This window comes from Archocentrus centrarchus, chromosome 23 (genome assembly GCF_007364275.1).
Source record: "Archocentrus centrarchus isolate MPI-CPG fArcCen1 chromosome 23, fArcCen1, whole genome shotgun sequence".
Classification (NCBI taxonomy): domain Eukaryota; kingdom Metazoa; phylum Chordata; class Actinopteri; order Cichliformes; family Cichlidae; genus Archocentrus; species Archocentrus centrarchus.
In genome coordinates, this window is record NC_044368.1 from 8,750,555 (window position 1) to 8,768,437 (window position 17,883).

Sequence of the window (17,883 nt, forward strand, 5' to 3'; positions counted from 1 at the left end):
TCAGATGTGAGTGAATCATGAAAATAAAGGAAAATCATGGCAGTTCACGCAGTTTTCAACTACACGTTTGTAAGTTTACACAGTGACATATATAAGATTATATATGGGTAAGTGTGTCCAAACTTATGACTGGTACTCGCTATATATATATATATATATATATATATATATATATATATATATATATATATATATATATATATATATATATATATATATATATATATATATATATATCAGATAGAGATAGAATAGAGATAGAGAGAATTCGTTTCTACTAATCTCTGTTGCAGTTTTTTTTAAAGTTATATTTAAATTCTATTCTATTCTATATCTATCACTTAAATCATCATTATTAACATTGTGCCACTTTCTGCCCATTTGACTGTTGTACATGCTGATATTTGTTTTTATTTCATAAATTTTTTTTATATGTATCTTTTTTAGTAGTAGTTAAGTACTTAAATATATTTTTGATGTATTTGCTGTCTGTGACTTTACACAGAGTGTTTAATGTTTCTGTTCTTATTGCACAGAGCATGCAAAAGGCACAAGAATTTCCCTCTGGATTAATAAAGTTCTTATCTTATCTGTGTGTTTTCTCTGCATTTTTGATTTTTATTTTTTATATTAGCCTACCACTACAGCTATTTTACACTGTATTAAAATGTTATTTAGAGTTATTTATTGAGTTATTTATTTCTGAAAGAAATTTAATGTTATCGTAACTGTATTTTTTTCTGCTGAAATGACAAGGATCGTAAGGATCTTTCCCTCAACATTAAAATCATTAAATAAATGCTTCCTTGAGGGATGTAATAAAATGTGAATCATATCATTATTTATATTCTTTATATGAGCTGTATGTGTATTTGTATCACAGTACTGTATGTCTTTGGCTGGCTGCTATTACATATATAAAAGAAGAAAAATAAAATTGATTGTTTAGCAGTTAACACAGTATTAGTCATATTAAATATGCCAGAATAAAAATTATATATATATATTTTAATATATGTTGTCTTCTTCTGCCGCTGCTCCCTTTAAGGGTCATCACAGCAGATCATCTGATATCATCTCACCCCATTTTTAGTATCCTCCTCCATCACACATCCATGAACCTGTCCTTCTCTTTTCCTCCTGACTGGCAGCTTCGTATTCAGCTTCCTTTGTCCAGTACATCCACTATCCCTCCTCTGCACATGTCCAGACCATCTCAGCCTTGCATTTATAAACAAAATTAAGATTTTATTGTGGTATTTTCCTTTATTTATGTAGAGTCCTACAACACAATTTATAATAAATAAAGAGCTTTAGTGCAGTTTTAAAGGGTAAAAGTATGCTTATGCTTGAAAAACAAAAAACAGAAGGAGAGAAATTATGTATACATTATAACATGTAAAGCTTGTGAATGTACAGTTTATATGTTGCTACAGTACAAAGCCTCCTGGCATAGTTTTGTCTTTTATGAAGTGTCTTGCCAGCAGGGGGAACTAGAAGTTGGAAAGTTCAGGTTTAAAAATGGCCCTTCTCCCCATCTGACATGCATTTTCCACTCCGTGCTGTTGGCTCAGTGTACACAGTGTGAGTCAACTGATAATCTGCTGTTTGGACAGTGAATTTAAAACACCGCAGACTGTTTACCTGAGCAGCACGTTCACCAGCTGACGTCTGCCAACCTTTGGAGACCACAAACACAAAGAGTCACACCTATTTTCTAGATTACGGCATTTATTGAGTTCTGTATTACAATATTTATACTGTTTCTTGAGTCTGGTTTCACAGTAAAGTCACCAATGACTCCTCTCCAGCCAACTGTTATGTGATGGATTTGGGAAGTAGGGTGGCTGAGAGAGAGAGAGAGAGAGTGGGAGAAACAAGGAGAGGGAGGGAGAGAGAGACTTTTGCACAGCTTGCCTACCTTGTTATTCCTGTGCCCGCTCCAGCATGCATGTCTGCCTATCTGTTATTTTGTGGCTTCCTGTGTGAATGCACATCACACTTCGATCTCTCATCTAGCAGCTCACTGAGAGGACACAGGTATGCTTGGATCTTTCTCCTTTTTTTTTTAAACTTGCAGAAAATAAATTTTGGAGTCCTCTACAAGAATCTAATGTGAAGGAGTAATCTGCTTTGAATTAAGACTGTGATTTGATTTGGAGGCCTGTGTTCTGATTTTAATGTTAGAAGGATGATTGCAGGCTACTAATTTAGTGAAGGACAAATATAAGACAGAGAAATGAACAAGAGGTTTGTCTTATCAGCTCACTCTTCAACTTTGACATTGAAAGCTGACCTTTTGTGAATATGTGATATCACTCTGTCCCCATCATGCATTAGGACAGAAAGAGTGCTTTAAAGCTCACTGAGCATTGGCTTTAGCACAAGTCTGTTAGAGCTAGGATAGGATCAATGGGAATCCAATTACTCAAGTAGGACAGGAAAGAAAGGTGGCTCACACAGCAGCAAAGGTTGCTTGATTTCTTAGCAAGTAAGGACACAGATCAGCCTCGCTCATTGTTTGTGTGCACAGACGGTTTAAAATGTTTGTGTGGTCAACCTCAAGGCCGTGCAGGCCTGCAGGGACACAAAGCTTGTGTGAGGAAATATGACAACTAGGACGTCAGACGTTTGAGAACCACCTGCTCACTGAGGAAGGAGTTGAGGGGTTTTAACATCGAACTTTTTATTCATTTATTTCCCTCAGATTCAGAATCTTAACTTTTGAGGTGTTTTTGTTGGTTTGACAGCCTCAGCATAATAAAAAAAAACCTGGTAAACTTTGTCAGTGGTACCAGCTTGATGTTCATCAAGTTGGGCCAAGCCACAGAGGAAAGGCTGCCCTGGTGAACCCTTCGCCAATTTCATTCTGCAGACTTTCAACCCCATCCAGTGAGGTGCTGTTTCCAGAGGACAGCCAAGTCAAATAGATATCTGAGCTCATTTGTTCATTCAGCTGCCTGTTTTTTAAACCAGCTGCAGGCCTTGTTATTACATACACACTTCAACAATGAACTGGTTAGCTCCTATTGCTTTTCAAGCTCACTGTAGATTTTAATATTATGAAAACTAATGTATAGTATATATGGAGTTAAGCCATTTATTCATTCTATTATGTGTATTTGCTTTATTGACTAATGTCTGCAGAGCAAATTGCCCATGGGAATAATAAAGACAATCCAGCCTAACATTAAGGATTTTAGTCCTGTTTAAAGAAATGCATCTATTAAAACCTGAATCAAGTAATCAGAGCATTACTGTGTAATGGAAATACTTGTCTGCAGCCTAATAAACTCCTGTTGATTTTACCCAGTCAGAGATTTTATTGCACAAAAAGTTCCAAGCTGTTGCATAACAGACAGGAAAGGCATTTGCGTTTCCCTGTGAGGCAACACAAAATTAACAGTGTTTCATTTTTGGAATGTCGGTGCGTGGAAGTATGTGTGTTTAAAGCAGTAACAGTGAAGCAATACAAATCTTTACATACAGCAAATGTAATTTTTATGGTCTTTACCAAATGGGAAGATTATTACTACAGTATCACTTATCACATATTGGCAGTCACATTAACATTATTTATACATTAACATAATATTTTATACATTAACATTATTATTTCTGCCTATTTGTGCTACTGTACATACTGGTATTTGTATTTACGTTTATATTTCATAATGTTTTTATCATCCTTTTTTTAGCAGTTGAGCTTAATTTTGTTGTTTTTAAATTAATTTTTGCTCTTTTTAGTCTCTGTGACTCTACACACAGTGTTTCTGTTTCTGTTCCTGTTTCTATTTTTTATTGAACTGAGCACGTACAAGGCACAAGAATTTCCCTCGGGATTGATAAAGTTCTTATCTTATCTTATATTTGTTGAGGTTGCGACCAATCCATAAATAACGTGGGCGAGTTGGTTTAGGTGAAGTAAAATAATTAAGGAATATCACTGAAAACCAATATAACATTGTTTTCTGTGATCTGATCCATTACCAATCTGTTTCTTGCCCTTGTGACTTTAAAATAAAAATGATATATTTTTAATCTTCTTCTGATGTTTAATTTTACACACTTTGGACACATTTAGGGGGAAAAAAAAAACTTTCACGAGGAAAATAAATTTAAAAAAGACATGCCTGAAATATTTGACACAGAAAAGTTTTTTTGAACCAAGTATCACTGAACCACTAGACCACCAGCATGTTTTACGTGTGTTTTTGCTTATTACATTCATATTACAGAGTAATAAACATGCCATTTAATAGGCCTCCTTTGTAAACATATCTACTGAAGGAAATTGCTCAGCTTTCCTTCTAAAAGGGAATCAAATTTAAACTCTGCCACTGCTAATCATCACTAATTACCTCTATTTATTTTCTTGAAAGTGATCAGTAACATACAATTTCAAGTTAAGCATTAATGTAACAAATTTTCAAGGTGCGGAGAGGCTGTTAGAGGCTCATTAAGAGGTACAGTCTGAAATCAGAGAGGCACGCAGACAGACCACATGTTGTAAATGTGATACAACATTAGACAGAAGTGCTGAAAATATCTATTCTGGGACTGCTATGAGGGTGACAAATTTGTGCAGCCAAAGCTGAGATGGGCACAGGAGGGTCACCTTCAGAATACAAGGCACATTTGGGCAGAATACATGCATACACACTAATGCTAACCGTTATTATAGAAGCATATTTTCTTCCAAAATTCAGATTTCACGTCATTAAATATTAACATTGCTTGTAAATTTAGAGGTGGAGCGCTGAAAGGTTGGTGTTTCAGATATAATCATTTCCACTTCATGTCACTGCTCTTGTCCAATTCTCATGCCATGTGAAATCACTAACAGAGCTGCCAGCCTCGGGCGACAGATGGAGATGTATACAGTGCCTAAACTTAGTAAGATATGCGGGTCGGGGCTATAGATAGCCACAGTCTGCTGCAATAACGAAAAGCTAGTGAGCAACTTTTTCCAATCACAACCCTCACTCATGTCAATGAGAGCACACACAAGTAAAAACTGTAACAGTAGCAGTCATGAGGGGATTCTGTGGCTATGCTGGAGAGTATCATTAACCACATTTCTTTGTGAAGGCATGAGGTTTTGTTTTCAAAGAGTGGGACACATTTGGAGCAGTCTGTGCTCTCCTGGCCAGTAGCAGCATGCACTGTAGTGTGCATAAGTGTCCCTTTATACTACTACCACCATAGTCACACATGTTAAACTTTTACAGCTGCACACAGTGGAAGAATTGTGATTTAAATGCAAATAAAATCAAGACAACAAAGTTATGTTGAACATTAGCACCTTCATGACTTGTTTACAACTCAAAAGACAAAGTTTGGGGCTTTTTTTTTTGTCTTGATCTGGAGCATGACATTTAGCATATTCAGAACAAGTACTTAACTACTTGATAGAAGGCAGGAGCCTAACATCTGAATGCTGCAGCAAAAATTGAAGCTCATCAGACCAGCAATGTTTTTCTAATCTTCTGTTGTCCAATTGTGGCGAGCCTGTATGGATTGTAGCCTCAGTTTCCTGTTCTTAGTTGACAGGAGTGGCACCCGGTGTGGTCTTCTACTGCTGTACCATCTGCTTCATTGTGTTGGTTGTTCAGAAATGCTCTTCTGCATACCTTGGTTGTAACAAGTGGTTATTTGAGTTAGTGTTACCTTCTGATCAGCTCGGAGCAGCTTGGGCCATTCTCCTCTGACATCAACAAGGCATTTTTGCTCAGAGAACTGCCTTTTTCAGACCATCCTCTGTAAACTCAAGACATGGTTTTGTGGGAAAATTCCAGTAGAGCAGCAGGTTATAAGTACCAACAACCATGCCACGTTCAAAGTCACTTAAATTAACTTTCTTCCCAGTTCTGATGCTCAGTTTGAAGATCAGCAGGTTGTTTTGATCACGACTACATGCTTAAATTTATTGAATTGCTGCCATGTGATTGGCTGATCAGACATTTAATATAAGAGCTCAAATAGGTGTACCTACAGTATGTTATTAAGTGAGTGAGAAACATCTTTTCTTTATCATGCATTTTGTGTCTAAAAATATTAATCTGCAGATTAATTAGTGCCTAAAACAATTAAAAAATATTATGGGAAAAAGACCTGAGACCTGAGGCTTTGTCCCACCTCTGATCTTCTCTCTCTCTTCAGCAGCCAACCTTCATTCTGGAGGGAAAGGCCCCAGTCGAGCCCACCAGGGGGGAAGGGGGAGGCAGGGAGGCCCTCAGCCCCATCCCTGCTGCTCTGCCACTGACTCAGGCAGAAAGCCCTGGACGCTGGCAGAGTGAGAGCCTGCTAGCAGAGTCCTGGTCCACAATGGGTGATGTAGACCCTGAGGACACCAAGAGCCTCGACAGCAGTGATGGGGCAGTGCTGACAGGGGAGGAGAACCACTCCTCCAATTCTGACATGGTCCACCTGGAGCGGGAGGAGGCTGAGATGCTTGAGGAGGCAGAGGAGAAAGGGAAGAGAGCAGAGGAAGAGGAGGAAGAAGATGAGGAGATGCAGACAAGTGTGTTAAGTGTGTTGGGTGGGGAGAGGGAGCTGGTGGCACTCAGGGAGGAGGAGCAGGACCTCCAGGCTCCAGAAACTCAGGAGCTCCTGGTGTCAGCAGAGGAGCCTTATGTGGAGAGAGAACCAAGAGAGTTCAGGCACGTGGTTCCCCCAATGGCCCTGCCTCCTTTGCCTATCGTCAAGCTTGATCCCCCCTCCACAACATCCACCCCAGTCCCTTCGACCACAACATCTGAAATAGAGGAGCTGTATTCCATTCAGGGTCTCCACCCTCCTTCTATCCTTGCACCAATGGCACCAGAGCCTCCAGCAGCGAGTCTTGAGCAGCTACAGTTCTCACAGATACCACTCACAGACGTGGATAAACATTCAGTTAAAGAACCTAAGGTGGCACCGGAGAAGCCGCAGCCACAGCCAACTGCTCCCAAGACCAAACCTCGGCGCTCCACTGATCTGCTGTACGGGGGAGCTGCATTAGTAGCAATTGTGGGAGTGGTGGCATATGGCGCAGTGGTGTACTGCAGAAAGTAGAAACCCTTTCTTTGAATCCCGCAAAGCAACCTTTCAGCACAGTTTTTTTTTTCTTGTTTTAAAATCTATTCCAAATGAAATATTCCACTTCACTATCTGAATCCTGGATTTTACTCTCCAGCGCTCGTTGCTAATTAGATACACTGATTTGATGTTTTGAATTCGTTTTATGCTACCTCAGCTCACAGCAGAGCTCATGGCCTTTGTTTTTCTGTTTGATCTCTGAGGAAACTTATACAATAAAATGTAACCTGAAGTACAGTAATCACTTTAAGTACAATTTTAAAGTTCCTCATACTTAAAGAGTTCCTTTGTCTGTGTGTGTGCATCTCATTACTTCACGACCAAACACCACTTCCTCTGTAAATGTTACTGTATACCTTTTTAAACACCTGAGCCATAATGAGATACAGCTGCATGTGTTTTACTTTAGTTGAGTGACATTTCATATTTAGGATACTTTTTGTTAATGTCACACCAACATTTCCCAAAATTTTTACCTTTAAAATTTTTCTGCACAACATCCGGTCAGCAGTCCGAGTCCTGTTACTTATGTTTCTGTATGTGCTTGCACTCACTGTGCGCCTCTATACAGGCACATGTGTAGAGTGGGGGCAGATTATTATTACTCCCCCCCTAGTATCCCCAACCAATGCAATCCATGGAGAGTACTGTTAATCTTACAATGTCCAACACCATAAAATAATTGTATGGACAGGACCAGTAGGAATGTCAAGTACTTTACTAAAGTAGAAGCTTAAGGTACTTTTACCTTATTTAAATATCATTATTTCCTGCTTCTACTCTGCTATTTTTACATGCAAATATTGCACTTTGTAGTCCATAGCATTTATTTTAAAGCATGTTAATTCACTGCGGTTATTACTCTGGATGCCAACTTTGGGCATCTTCAGGTTTAAAGCTGAGATGAGCTAGATAAACTAAGACATGTCCAGCTCATGTGAGCTTGAGCAGGACACTAAACTTAATTCCAGTTTCCCTCACAGAAGTTCTAAAACTTTAAAATTAACTTAAAAGTTCTCCTTTACACATAATTGGTTTACTGCTCTATTCTGCCGTCTGCTGGCCTGCTTGCACCAATACAGACCTTAAGAACACAAGCCATGACACTAACACGAGCCTCAGGGCAAGAGGGCCTCTTGTTTACATTTCCATCCATCCGTTTTCTTTTGCTTATCCAGTTCAGGGTTGCATGAGGTTTTATTCTGAAGCATTCAAAGGGCAGACTGTCAGTGACACCGAAAGTGCGATGTTTTGTGCTTAGATATGTAGAATCCATACAATCCTGAGTTTTACTCTTTGGTAATCCTGCTGGTTTACCAAAGAATAAAAAAGGTGTAAAAAGGTAACAGTGCCTGTCAACAAAACATGCACACTGTTTAAACTTTAACGCTAAAGAGAGCCTCTGAGCCAGCTTCGTCCATCTGTTTTGTTTGTTTTTTTCTCCTAATATGTCACCCATTACACAAATGTGATCTCAGCACATAGATATGATTATAACTCTGCGGTCACAGAAGCTTTCAGTTTAATAGACTAATTATGCACGAATGGCTTTGTCACTTCTTGATTTTCATCGAGTGCCAGTAAATAAAGAAGAACAATAGTACTGACTGTGCTGTGGTTAACCTGCCGTTCCCACACTGGTGCAAACATGCATGCAGCTATTGAATTGAGAAGGGGAAGGAAAGTGCTTCTTTGTTTGGAGAGATACAGCTGCAGCCTGTCTGCTCTGCCTGAAAATATACTGCAACACCTTCACAGACAAACCTCAATCTCTCTCTCCCTGCCTTTGCATTCTCTTCACACTCTTCCATTCCACTCAAAAACGCAGCCAACTCAACAATAAAATACAGTTAATTGCAATTAATGCACAAGAAATAAATAGTAAAGCGAAATCAGACAGATAATTCAGAAACATCCCAAAGACGGGAGAAAGATATCCATTAAGTTAGTGTCATAAAAAAGAATGGTTTGCACTATGAAACTGAAAAACTTTATTATATACTAAACTTAACATTTTCATTGTAAAATAATGCTGCTTTAAAAACACACATGTGACAAACTAAATATTTCACAAACAGTCTGTGAAGTGACTTTGTGTTGCACATTTTCACATTTCTGTAGAACAGAACAGATCATGATGGAGGAGAGCTACTAGAAACAGAACAGAGAATAAACAGAGAATAATGGAATAAATATTAATATTTATATTTAAGCCAGACGAATTCACAATATCCAGAGAAAATTTGACAAAAACTATCTGGCAAATGACTTTGTGTATAGACTATAGATATATAATATTTAACAGAATAGAGTTAAACAAAACTCAAAATGGAATTCAGCACAGGGAGAATACAAAGAACACAAAACACTATAGAAAGGCTTATTTAGAACAGTATAAAAAGCACAACATCACAATGGAATAGAATCAAACAGAATAGAATAGAATGTGTGTGCACCCAATTGATGCATAACATGCTAAATAGCAGTGTGCTAGCAGCTTGTTTTAGTTTAGTAGACATTTTATAGAAAGTACAAAAGATGGATGCATCCACCACAGTGTCACCCAGTGGTTTGTGAAGCACAACAAGGGCAAACAATCCAAAAACCAAGAAACTCCAGGCAAACCTACAACAAAAAAAGCACGCAACTATGAGAAGACAGCACGACAAAGAACAGAGGGAAACTGAGGCAATATATGCACACGAGGTAAGAAGGGGATAGCCAACAGGTGGGAGCACAGCTGGAATTAATCACTGAAGACATGAGGGAAGTAGGTCTAAATGCAAAATACAAGAGACCAGAGACCATCAACATAACACAGGAAGTGACAACACACTGAGACAGACTCAACATCTGAAATTTACAAAGAAAATCTAAACGTGGAGACAAGACTGAAAGAACAGAATGGGAGTACAAAAGGGGAACGATTTAATTTAGTTCAATTCAATTTTATTTATATAGTGCCAAATCACAACAAACGGTCGTCTCAGCAATTTACATTGTACAATAATTAAGAGAGAACCCAACAGTCAAAACAACTCCCTATGAGCAAGAACTTGGCAACAGTGGGAAAGAAAATCTTCCTTTTAACAGGAAGAAACCTCCAGCAGAACCAGGCTCAGGGAAGGGCAGTCATCTACTGCGACCGGTTCAGGGTGAGGGGAGGGAGACAGGACAAAAGACATGCTGTGGAAGAGAGGCACTCATGATTGAATGCAGAGTGGGGGTACAAACACATAGAGGTGAATGAAAAAGAAACAGTGCATCATGGGAACCGCCACAGCAGCCTGGGCCTGGGCCTATTGCAGAATAGCATAACTGAGTCTAAGACCCACGTACCATGATGCAAGCTAAGTGGCAGTGAGTTAGTACAGTGTTTTAGGATCGTTTTCTCTGGTGCAAATCAAATCATATCATCTCATAGTTTTATTTCTGTGGTTCTTTTTTTTCCACACAGAGAAAACTCCAAAATGGGTCACTACAAGCCACGTGTGAATGCTCACTTGGCCAGATGTGTCTGGGGCAGATGCAACAAAAGTGAATACAAGAATAATGTGCTGTTTTCTTGCCTACTGGATAACATGGAGATTTTACTCCAAGCATTTGTATTTATAGTACTGTGCAAAAATCTTAAGGCACCCCAAAATTTTCATCATTTTCATCATTCTATTCGATTCTATTCTATTCTATTCTATTCTATTCTATTCTATTCTATTCTCATTTCTTTGTGTGTTGCTAGGAAAGTGAGAAAACTGGTGCAGCAATTAATGAAATGTGCAAACATACATGGAAATACAGTATGTAAGGCAAAAACAGAGTTGGTTAAATTCTAACAAGCTTTAAAGTCAATATGTGGTATGACCACCTTTATTTTTTATCACAGCCTGAACTCTCTTAGGCAGCTTTCTTGCAGTTTCTTTAAGTAGTCTTCAGGAATTGTTCTCCAGGCTTCTCCACACTGCTTCAATAATGTTGAGGTCCAGACTCTGAGGAGGCCAAATCATGACTGATAGCATACCACTGTGTGTTTTTCTGTCCAGGTATGCTTTTACTGCATTGGCAGTGTGTTTGGGATCATTGCGTGCTGAAAAATGAAGATGCTGCCAAACAGGGGCTTTCCAGATGGGGGTGGTTGGAGCCTATTCCAGCTGACATAGGGTACACCCTGTACAGGTTGCCAGCTTGTCACATGGCTAATACAGAGAAATGACAACCATTCATACCTATGGGCAATTTAGAATCACCAATTAACATAACCCCACTAACTGCATGTCTTTGGACTGTGGGAGGAAACCCGAGTAAACCCACACAAACACAGGGAGAATATGCAAACTCCACATAGAAAGACTCGCACCAAGGTGAACCTTTTAGCTGTGAGGCAACAGTGCTGACCAACACACCACCATGCTGCCCTGTGCTATGCTAATACACTAATCAAACAATATTAGTACATGAGAATACAAATGTTACAATTCAAATTTTAATTCTAATGTTGAGCTGACCTTTACTGCTGCTCTGAGGTTTACTGCTCTTTGTGGATGAACTGAATTCAACATTATGTAAGCAGATGTTTCACAAGCTATCCTGGCTGATTTCCATCACCTACACTGCCAGTATACTGTTTATACCATCTTTATACAGTATACAGTTGGTATAAAGGTAGAACACCACAGCTGCTTTGTTTCACACTATGAAAAACAACTTCATATAAAAACACATCATATACAGATCCAATATCAGATTTGTTTTTAAATGAGGATATTAAATATAAGCTTTAAATTTCTAGCTTATCAAATGTAATTGAGGAGCCCTTACCTTTAAATATAATCTTTCTTCTTCCTCTCCTGTCTTCTTTCTTACATCTTTCTCCATCTATGAGTGAACTTCTTTCTTATTCTGGGGAAATACAGCAGCTGGAGCTTCAACTAGCAGACGCACAGTGTGACAAACTGCACACAAACATTTTGTGTGTTTGATGATATTTGTTGAGCTGATAGAAATGTTGCATTTGAAATTACCTGCCCCTTAAATAAACGTTTCTCCCTTTTTGCTCTGTTCTGTAGCACTAGCCAGATGCTGAAGTACTGTGACCACAACTCACAGACATCTGCACATGTTCCGGCCCACTTTAATCCCTGAGTAAAGCGCTTTATGCTTTTCCCCTTCATCTCTTTGCATGCAATAAGTTGCATACACCAATAGGATTGTCTTTTATGTGTTATTGGTCCCTTCATTTAGCTTCCTGACTTCTTGGCAGCCACCCTTCAGCAATCAGTAGATGACTCAACTATTCTGAGGTCCCATGTCAGGTCTTTGCAGGACTCATTTCCTATTTCTTAAGGACAGGGCTTTCAAATACGGTTCATCTACTGTATGTAGCTTTTAGGCCTGCCGCTTTTCTTTTTTTTTTTTCATCCTCTACTTGTAGAGTTTATTTTGTTAAAATGTTTATGGGACACACTGCAACCTTTTCAGAGATATGCCAAGTTTTCAGCTTGCAGCTCATCAGACATCACTTTGTTGGTACAAAAATACTATTTTATGCTGTTAAATTATGTCATCCTTGGCATTTTTCATAGTTTTAACTAAATAAATGGGAGGAAACTACATGTTTTTGTGACAGGTACAATTTAAAATAGGTTGTTTGCTAAGTTGTTTGTTAATGTGTAGATACAACACTGGTTCATCCCTTAAGTTAGGTGTAAAAGATTAAAAGAAAGTCTGACTCCTTGGAAGCAAAAATACAAAGAAATGAGGGATGGCTCACCAGTTTTGCACAGGATGCACATACATCTATTTTTTAAGTTGTTTATGGTTCAGCTAACATGCCAGCATTATTTGCAGGTATTTTATCAGTAGAACAGACCAGACAGTTTTGACTGTACGATCAGCTGTTAAAACGTTAAGGGAACACCAAAATTATTCCACGTTGTTCTTTGGGGACTGTGAATCTGCACAAAATGTTCCGATATTTCAGTCTAGACCATACTCCACTGCGGTTATTAGCAACCCTGGAGAGGGTAATCACAGTAATCAGACTAGGTTAAAATGAAAGTAATACAATAGCCACCACGGTTTCAAAAAGTAGCTCATGTTATTTCCCTGTTGTTAGTGAGTGCAGTAAATGATCGCTTTACTGATGAAGAAAAAGAAAGACCAAATCCCAGTGGTGATATAAGAATATATCATAAATAACTAATGAAAAGCCAGATGAGCATCCCACACTGTGCCACGACCAGCACACTGCTGTCAGGCCTCGGCTGCAGCCCGACAGGTTGTGGTCTTTAATTTATGGAGTTTCACCCTGAATGGAAGCAGGGAAAGACAAAGTGGGAGCGGGGACAAGGTTTGTGGTTCTTTGTTTTTTATCAGCCTTCTGCACAGGCAGGAAATACACACATGTGCCACACACTCACATTTGCATGCTTGCCCCCACAGAGACACACACGCTCTGATAATATGGTAATCCACTGTAACAAGGTGAGGGGTTTTTTTATTGTTTGGAAAACATATTAAAGAGTAAAAGAACCTCTCAGAATAAAAAATGGGGAGCATATCATCTAAGTGAAGCTAACATAATTTTTAGTCATGCTATGATCTGAGCATGTCCACGTCTTTGTTGCCATGATGTTTCCAGCTCTGACTGCCAGCAAACTTTAACTGAGCTGAAAGGGGAACTTCAGGGACGAGTCAGTTGATATTTAAAACTCCACGCCTGTGAAAAAGAACTTCTCAAAAAAACTGTGTTTATTTGAACAGGGGGGTTAGCTTTGTAGAGAAAAAAAAAAAAAAGACTGGCTTACTTTAAACAGTGATCACAATATTAACCATTAACCTTTACAATCACTTTTATCTGAAGCTGCAGTTAAAGCATTCAGGTCAATTTGAAATTTAAATGTTCATGGATTTTTTTTTTTTTTATTAGTATTATTTGGCTCCACAGTGAGCCTTTATACACCTGAGTATGAGGCTTGTTTTTGGCTATGTAGAAATAGATAACAGTAAACAGCTTCTGTTTAATGACCATGTGTATTGTAAAGAAATGAAAATATGTATGGAGCGCTTCACAGTCTGATTTTAACTGAATCTTTTTAGTTTCTTTTGTGGTTAATGTGTGACTTTTTTGTGCTGCGCAATGCTGGAATTTCAGATTAAAATTTCATAAGCAAATGTGGGGAAAACATGAATGATAATTTGCTAGATAAAGGATAGAAAAATTATATCAAATGATGCTACAGTGGCCAAAGGCCACAATGGAAAATTGCCTGCAGCTCCATTGGCTTAAATTTCATTCTTCCATAAAGTGAATAACTTGACAGCCAAGATTATAGCTGCGTTAGCAACATCTCGCCCAGTATGCAAATTCTCAGGTCAGGCTGAGAATTGGTGGTATTCCTGGGTTGAGTGTGCAATAAAGGAGGTTTTTGTTGTTGGTAGATTGTGATCTGTCTGATGAGAGAGAGAGAGAAAGTGATGCTCAGAAGTCTATCTGATCTGTGTTTCCAAAAAAGAAGAAGTGCGCTAAATTAGAACATTTAAATTGACTGGCCTCTCTACCGATTCATGTGACCGAATGGTAAACGGGTATTGGAGGTCTCCGACATATATATACCTGTCCAAACTGTGCACCTACACTAGTGTAGCAGTACTCACCTGTAGGGACCAAAATGGCCTCAAGTGAGGGAAACACATACAAAATGGTGAGTTAGGCTGTAAGTTAATTACAAATGTTTGGATTTTAAAATAATTCGAATTATTTTTATACAATTGTTATGCATGTTATTTTACTTCTTTATATTATGTTGTGTAAAAATAAGATGGATTTTTATTTCAGGCATCCTTGGACAGCGACATCAATCAGCACTTTCAGGATGCAATCGATGTGATTCAGCAACATTCAAATAATTCATACTATGAGTCAGGTGAACATTATACTTCTATTGCACATTTGGCTTCTTTTTCTTTTTACTGTGGTAAAAAATTATTTTTACAGTCTATGATTTTTGATATGCTAAAATTGAAATTTTCTTTTCAGATTATTCATGTTATGAAACTCTGGGGAATCACCAGCAATCTCTGCAGTGTCAGATCTCCTGTTGCCTCGTCACACACCAGTCTGAAGTCCCAACCCCTGGTTATGACTGGAATGATGCTGTAAGTGCAAAGGCAAGAATTTGTGTGTTTGAAAGCCAAGAAAAAGCTGCATATTTATATTAAATGTGTCTTTTACAGCAACAGTCTTGGCCTCCAGTCATCCCTGATGTCCCCTTAAGTCATTCAGTGCAAAATGAATCCCCACATTTTTACTCCATCTTACCACCACAGAGAAACAGCAAAGGTGGTCAGTATTTTCAGAACACTTAACAATCAGTTGTTCTCACATTGTTTTTGTACAGTCAGCACTGAAATGACACTGTTCTCCATCTCCTCAGGTCGGAAGAAGCTCAGACTTTATGAATACCTACATGAAGCTCTGAATGACCCCAACATGGGCGACTCAATCCAGTGGACGGACAGCGGCAGCGGCACCTTCCACTTTATCTCCAAAAACAAGGAGAAGCTGGCTGAGTGCTGGGGCCAGCGCAAGGGCAACCGCAAGACCATGACATACCAGAAGATGGCCAGAGCTCTGAGGAACTACAGCCGCACCGGTGAGATCATCAAAGTCCGCCGCAAACTCACCTACCAGTTTAACCCAGACATCCTGCACAGGCTGGGCTCTGCACACATGTCCATGCACCTGCCCCGCCACCCTTCACAGGAGGAGACCCACACCCAGCAACACAACCCATCTGAACAGAGCTACCACAGCTCTGCAGCGGTAGACTGGCACAGCTGGTACACGCACTACCAGCCGCACGAAGACTACGACCTTGCCACAAGCTTCACCTCACACACCAAACTCTGAGCTGGGGGAGAGTTCTCAAGATTTCAAGGATTTGAAAGACTCAAGCATTTTTATTTCATACCAAAACCTGTAATAATTAATATTGTAATATTAATTACAAAAAGTAACACTCCAGTTATTTTATTTTTTTTTTTATCTTATTTTTCAAATATGAGTGAAGAGAATGTCGCAAAAAAATTTTTACAACTTACAACGTTCAAATTCTCGGACAGTTGAAACAAGTACTGCGTGGATGATTTGACATGCTGTTTGTTAACCAGGTTGACCTTTCGGGGCAGCGCGTCTGCATTTCACAAACAAAAGTCAAGAGAAAAATTTACCTCAGAGAAACAGGTTTAAGAGGTTTTCCCTAGGCTTTTTGTTTCTGGGTCCATATTTATTCAGAGCATGTCATAATTTAACACTTTGTGACTGAAACAGTAACAGACTTTTTATTCTGTATACTGTCATTCAGAAGTGATTGTGTACTTTATTTCAGTTGTTTTTACTTGTTTATGAAGGGTTTTTTACTGTGTATTACTTGTAAATACTTCTAGACTTAGATAGACTGAGATATTCTCACTTTGTTATATATAACAAAATCATCTTTATTTGTATTGTATTTGTACACCAACAGATTAAATGCATTTAGTTCAGTAATACAGGCAGGCATTAAAAAAAAGAGTGAAAGTAAAATAATGAATGATTCAAAATTTTGGATGCATCACAAAAATGTTTTAAAAGGTTTTCATTTGACAAATATGGAACTCTGCAGTAGCTGACAATGAATTGAATTTTAGCACTTGGTAAATTAAAAATCATGATTATAAATCTTTTAATTTCAGCCTGTGCCTGTTTTACTTGATTTTCTTGTCACATGTGGATCTTGTATCCTTAAAGAGCTGCATTTGGTATGTATTTAATTTTAATACGCTCCATTTTTATCCTGTCTTTTATTGTTTGCATTGTTTTATGCCATTTTAAGCACTCTGCAAAATTGGTGTAAGTGTTTTTACATGTCCAAATAAAGTAAATATAATCAAATTCAGTTTACTTAATGTCTGCCGAGAACCACCAGCTGGTTAATATTTTCTTAAAAACAAAGATTAACTGTAAGTAAGTAAAGTTTATTTAAGTGAAGTCATGAAGCCACTCGATGAAACAGAACTAATTTACAAAAAATTACTGAAAGGATATATATATATATATATATATATATATATATATATATATATATATATAAACTGGAATTCAATTAAAAGTCGGTAATTTTATTTTTACAAATTTATGGAATTTAGAATTACCATCATTTTACATTATGCAGGATTTATCCCCAAATATATAAATATACAGTATGATGTTTGAGGATAATTCAATTTTTGGCAATATACAGACAATATACATAAAAAGAGGTAATACTCATTATGTTTAATAGTAAGAAATTTTTCTATGATATGAATTTTTTTTATTTACACATAAAGCATTAAGTGAAAAATTATTTCACATAATTGCACTACTACTTAGCCATAATACCAAATATATATATTATAATTAGCTGTTATACAGTTCAAATGGTAAGGATGAAAACATCTGCTTGTTTGATTTTACTGATATAAAAATTTTTGCTGCAGTCACTTTAATCTGTCAAAAGAAAAAAAACACACTACTATTATTATTCTAATATATATTTTTTTAAAAACATGCTGAAAGATTTGGCACAGTCTCCAATGCAGTGAAATATTACAACAGGCACAAAAAATATGAAATTAAGACACATCCTGTGAGGAAAAATGTGTCAGCAAGTGTGTGTTTTCCTGAATCGAGAGCATTGTGTAGAAGCTGCCTCCAGGCCAGGTCTTATCTGGTTCAGCGGGAGGATGTGGTCAGTGCTGGGAGGCTTTGTTGATGGGTTGACT

At 38.0% G+C, this 17,883-nt stretch overlaps 2 protein-coding genes across 4 annotated transcripts; both read left to right on the forward strand.

The window, feature by feature from the left end:
• The first annotated feature begins 1,764 nt into the window (after positions 1–1,764).
• Positions 1,765–7,365, forward strand: LOC115773441 (max-binding protein MNT-like). 2 transcript variants are annotated; one of them, XM_030720177.1, is made up of 2 exons: positions 1,765–2,040; positions 6,163–7,365. In XM_030720177.1, the coding sequence occupies exon 2, from the start codon at positions 6,328–6,330 to the stop codon at positions 7,054–7,056; it is 729 nt and encodes a 242-aa protein (XP_030576037.1). In that variant the 5' UTR covers positions 1,765–2,040; positions 6,163–6,327; the 3' UTR covers positions 7,057–7,365. The 2 variants fall into 2 exon arrangements, with proteins under 2 accessions (XP_030576037.1, XP_030576038.1); XM_030720178.1 differs by having other exon boundaries at positions 6,166–7,365.
• Positions 7,366–14,730: 7,365 nt separating this feature from the next.
• Positions 14,731–16,937, forward strand: spic (Spi-C transcription factor (Spi-1/PU.1 related)). 2 transcript variants are annotated; one of them, XM_030720588.1, is made up of 5 exons: positions 14,731–14,780; positions 14,915–15,002; positions 15,116–15,234; positions 15,313–15,421; positions 15,513–16,937. In XM_030720588.1, the coding sequence occupies exons 1-5, from the start codon at positions 14,748–14,750 to the stop codon at positions 15,986–15,988; spliced, it is 825 nt and encodes a 274-aa protein (XP_030576448.1). In that variant the 5' UTR covers positions 14,731–14,747; the 3' UTR covers positions 15,989–16,937. The 2 variants fall into 2 exon arrangements, with proteins under 2 accessions (XP_030576448.1, XP_030576449.1); XM_030720589.1 differs by having other exon boundaries at positions 15,313–15,418.
• Positions 16,938–17,883: the final 946 nt, after the last annotated feature.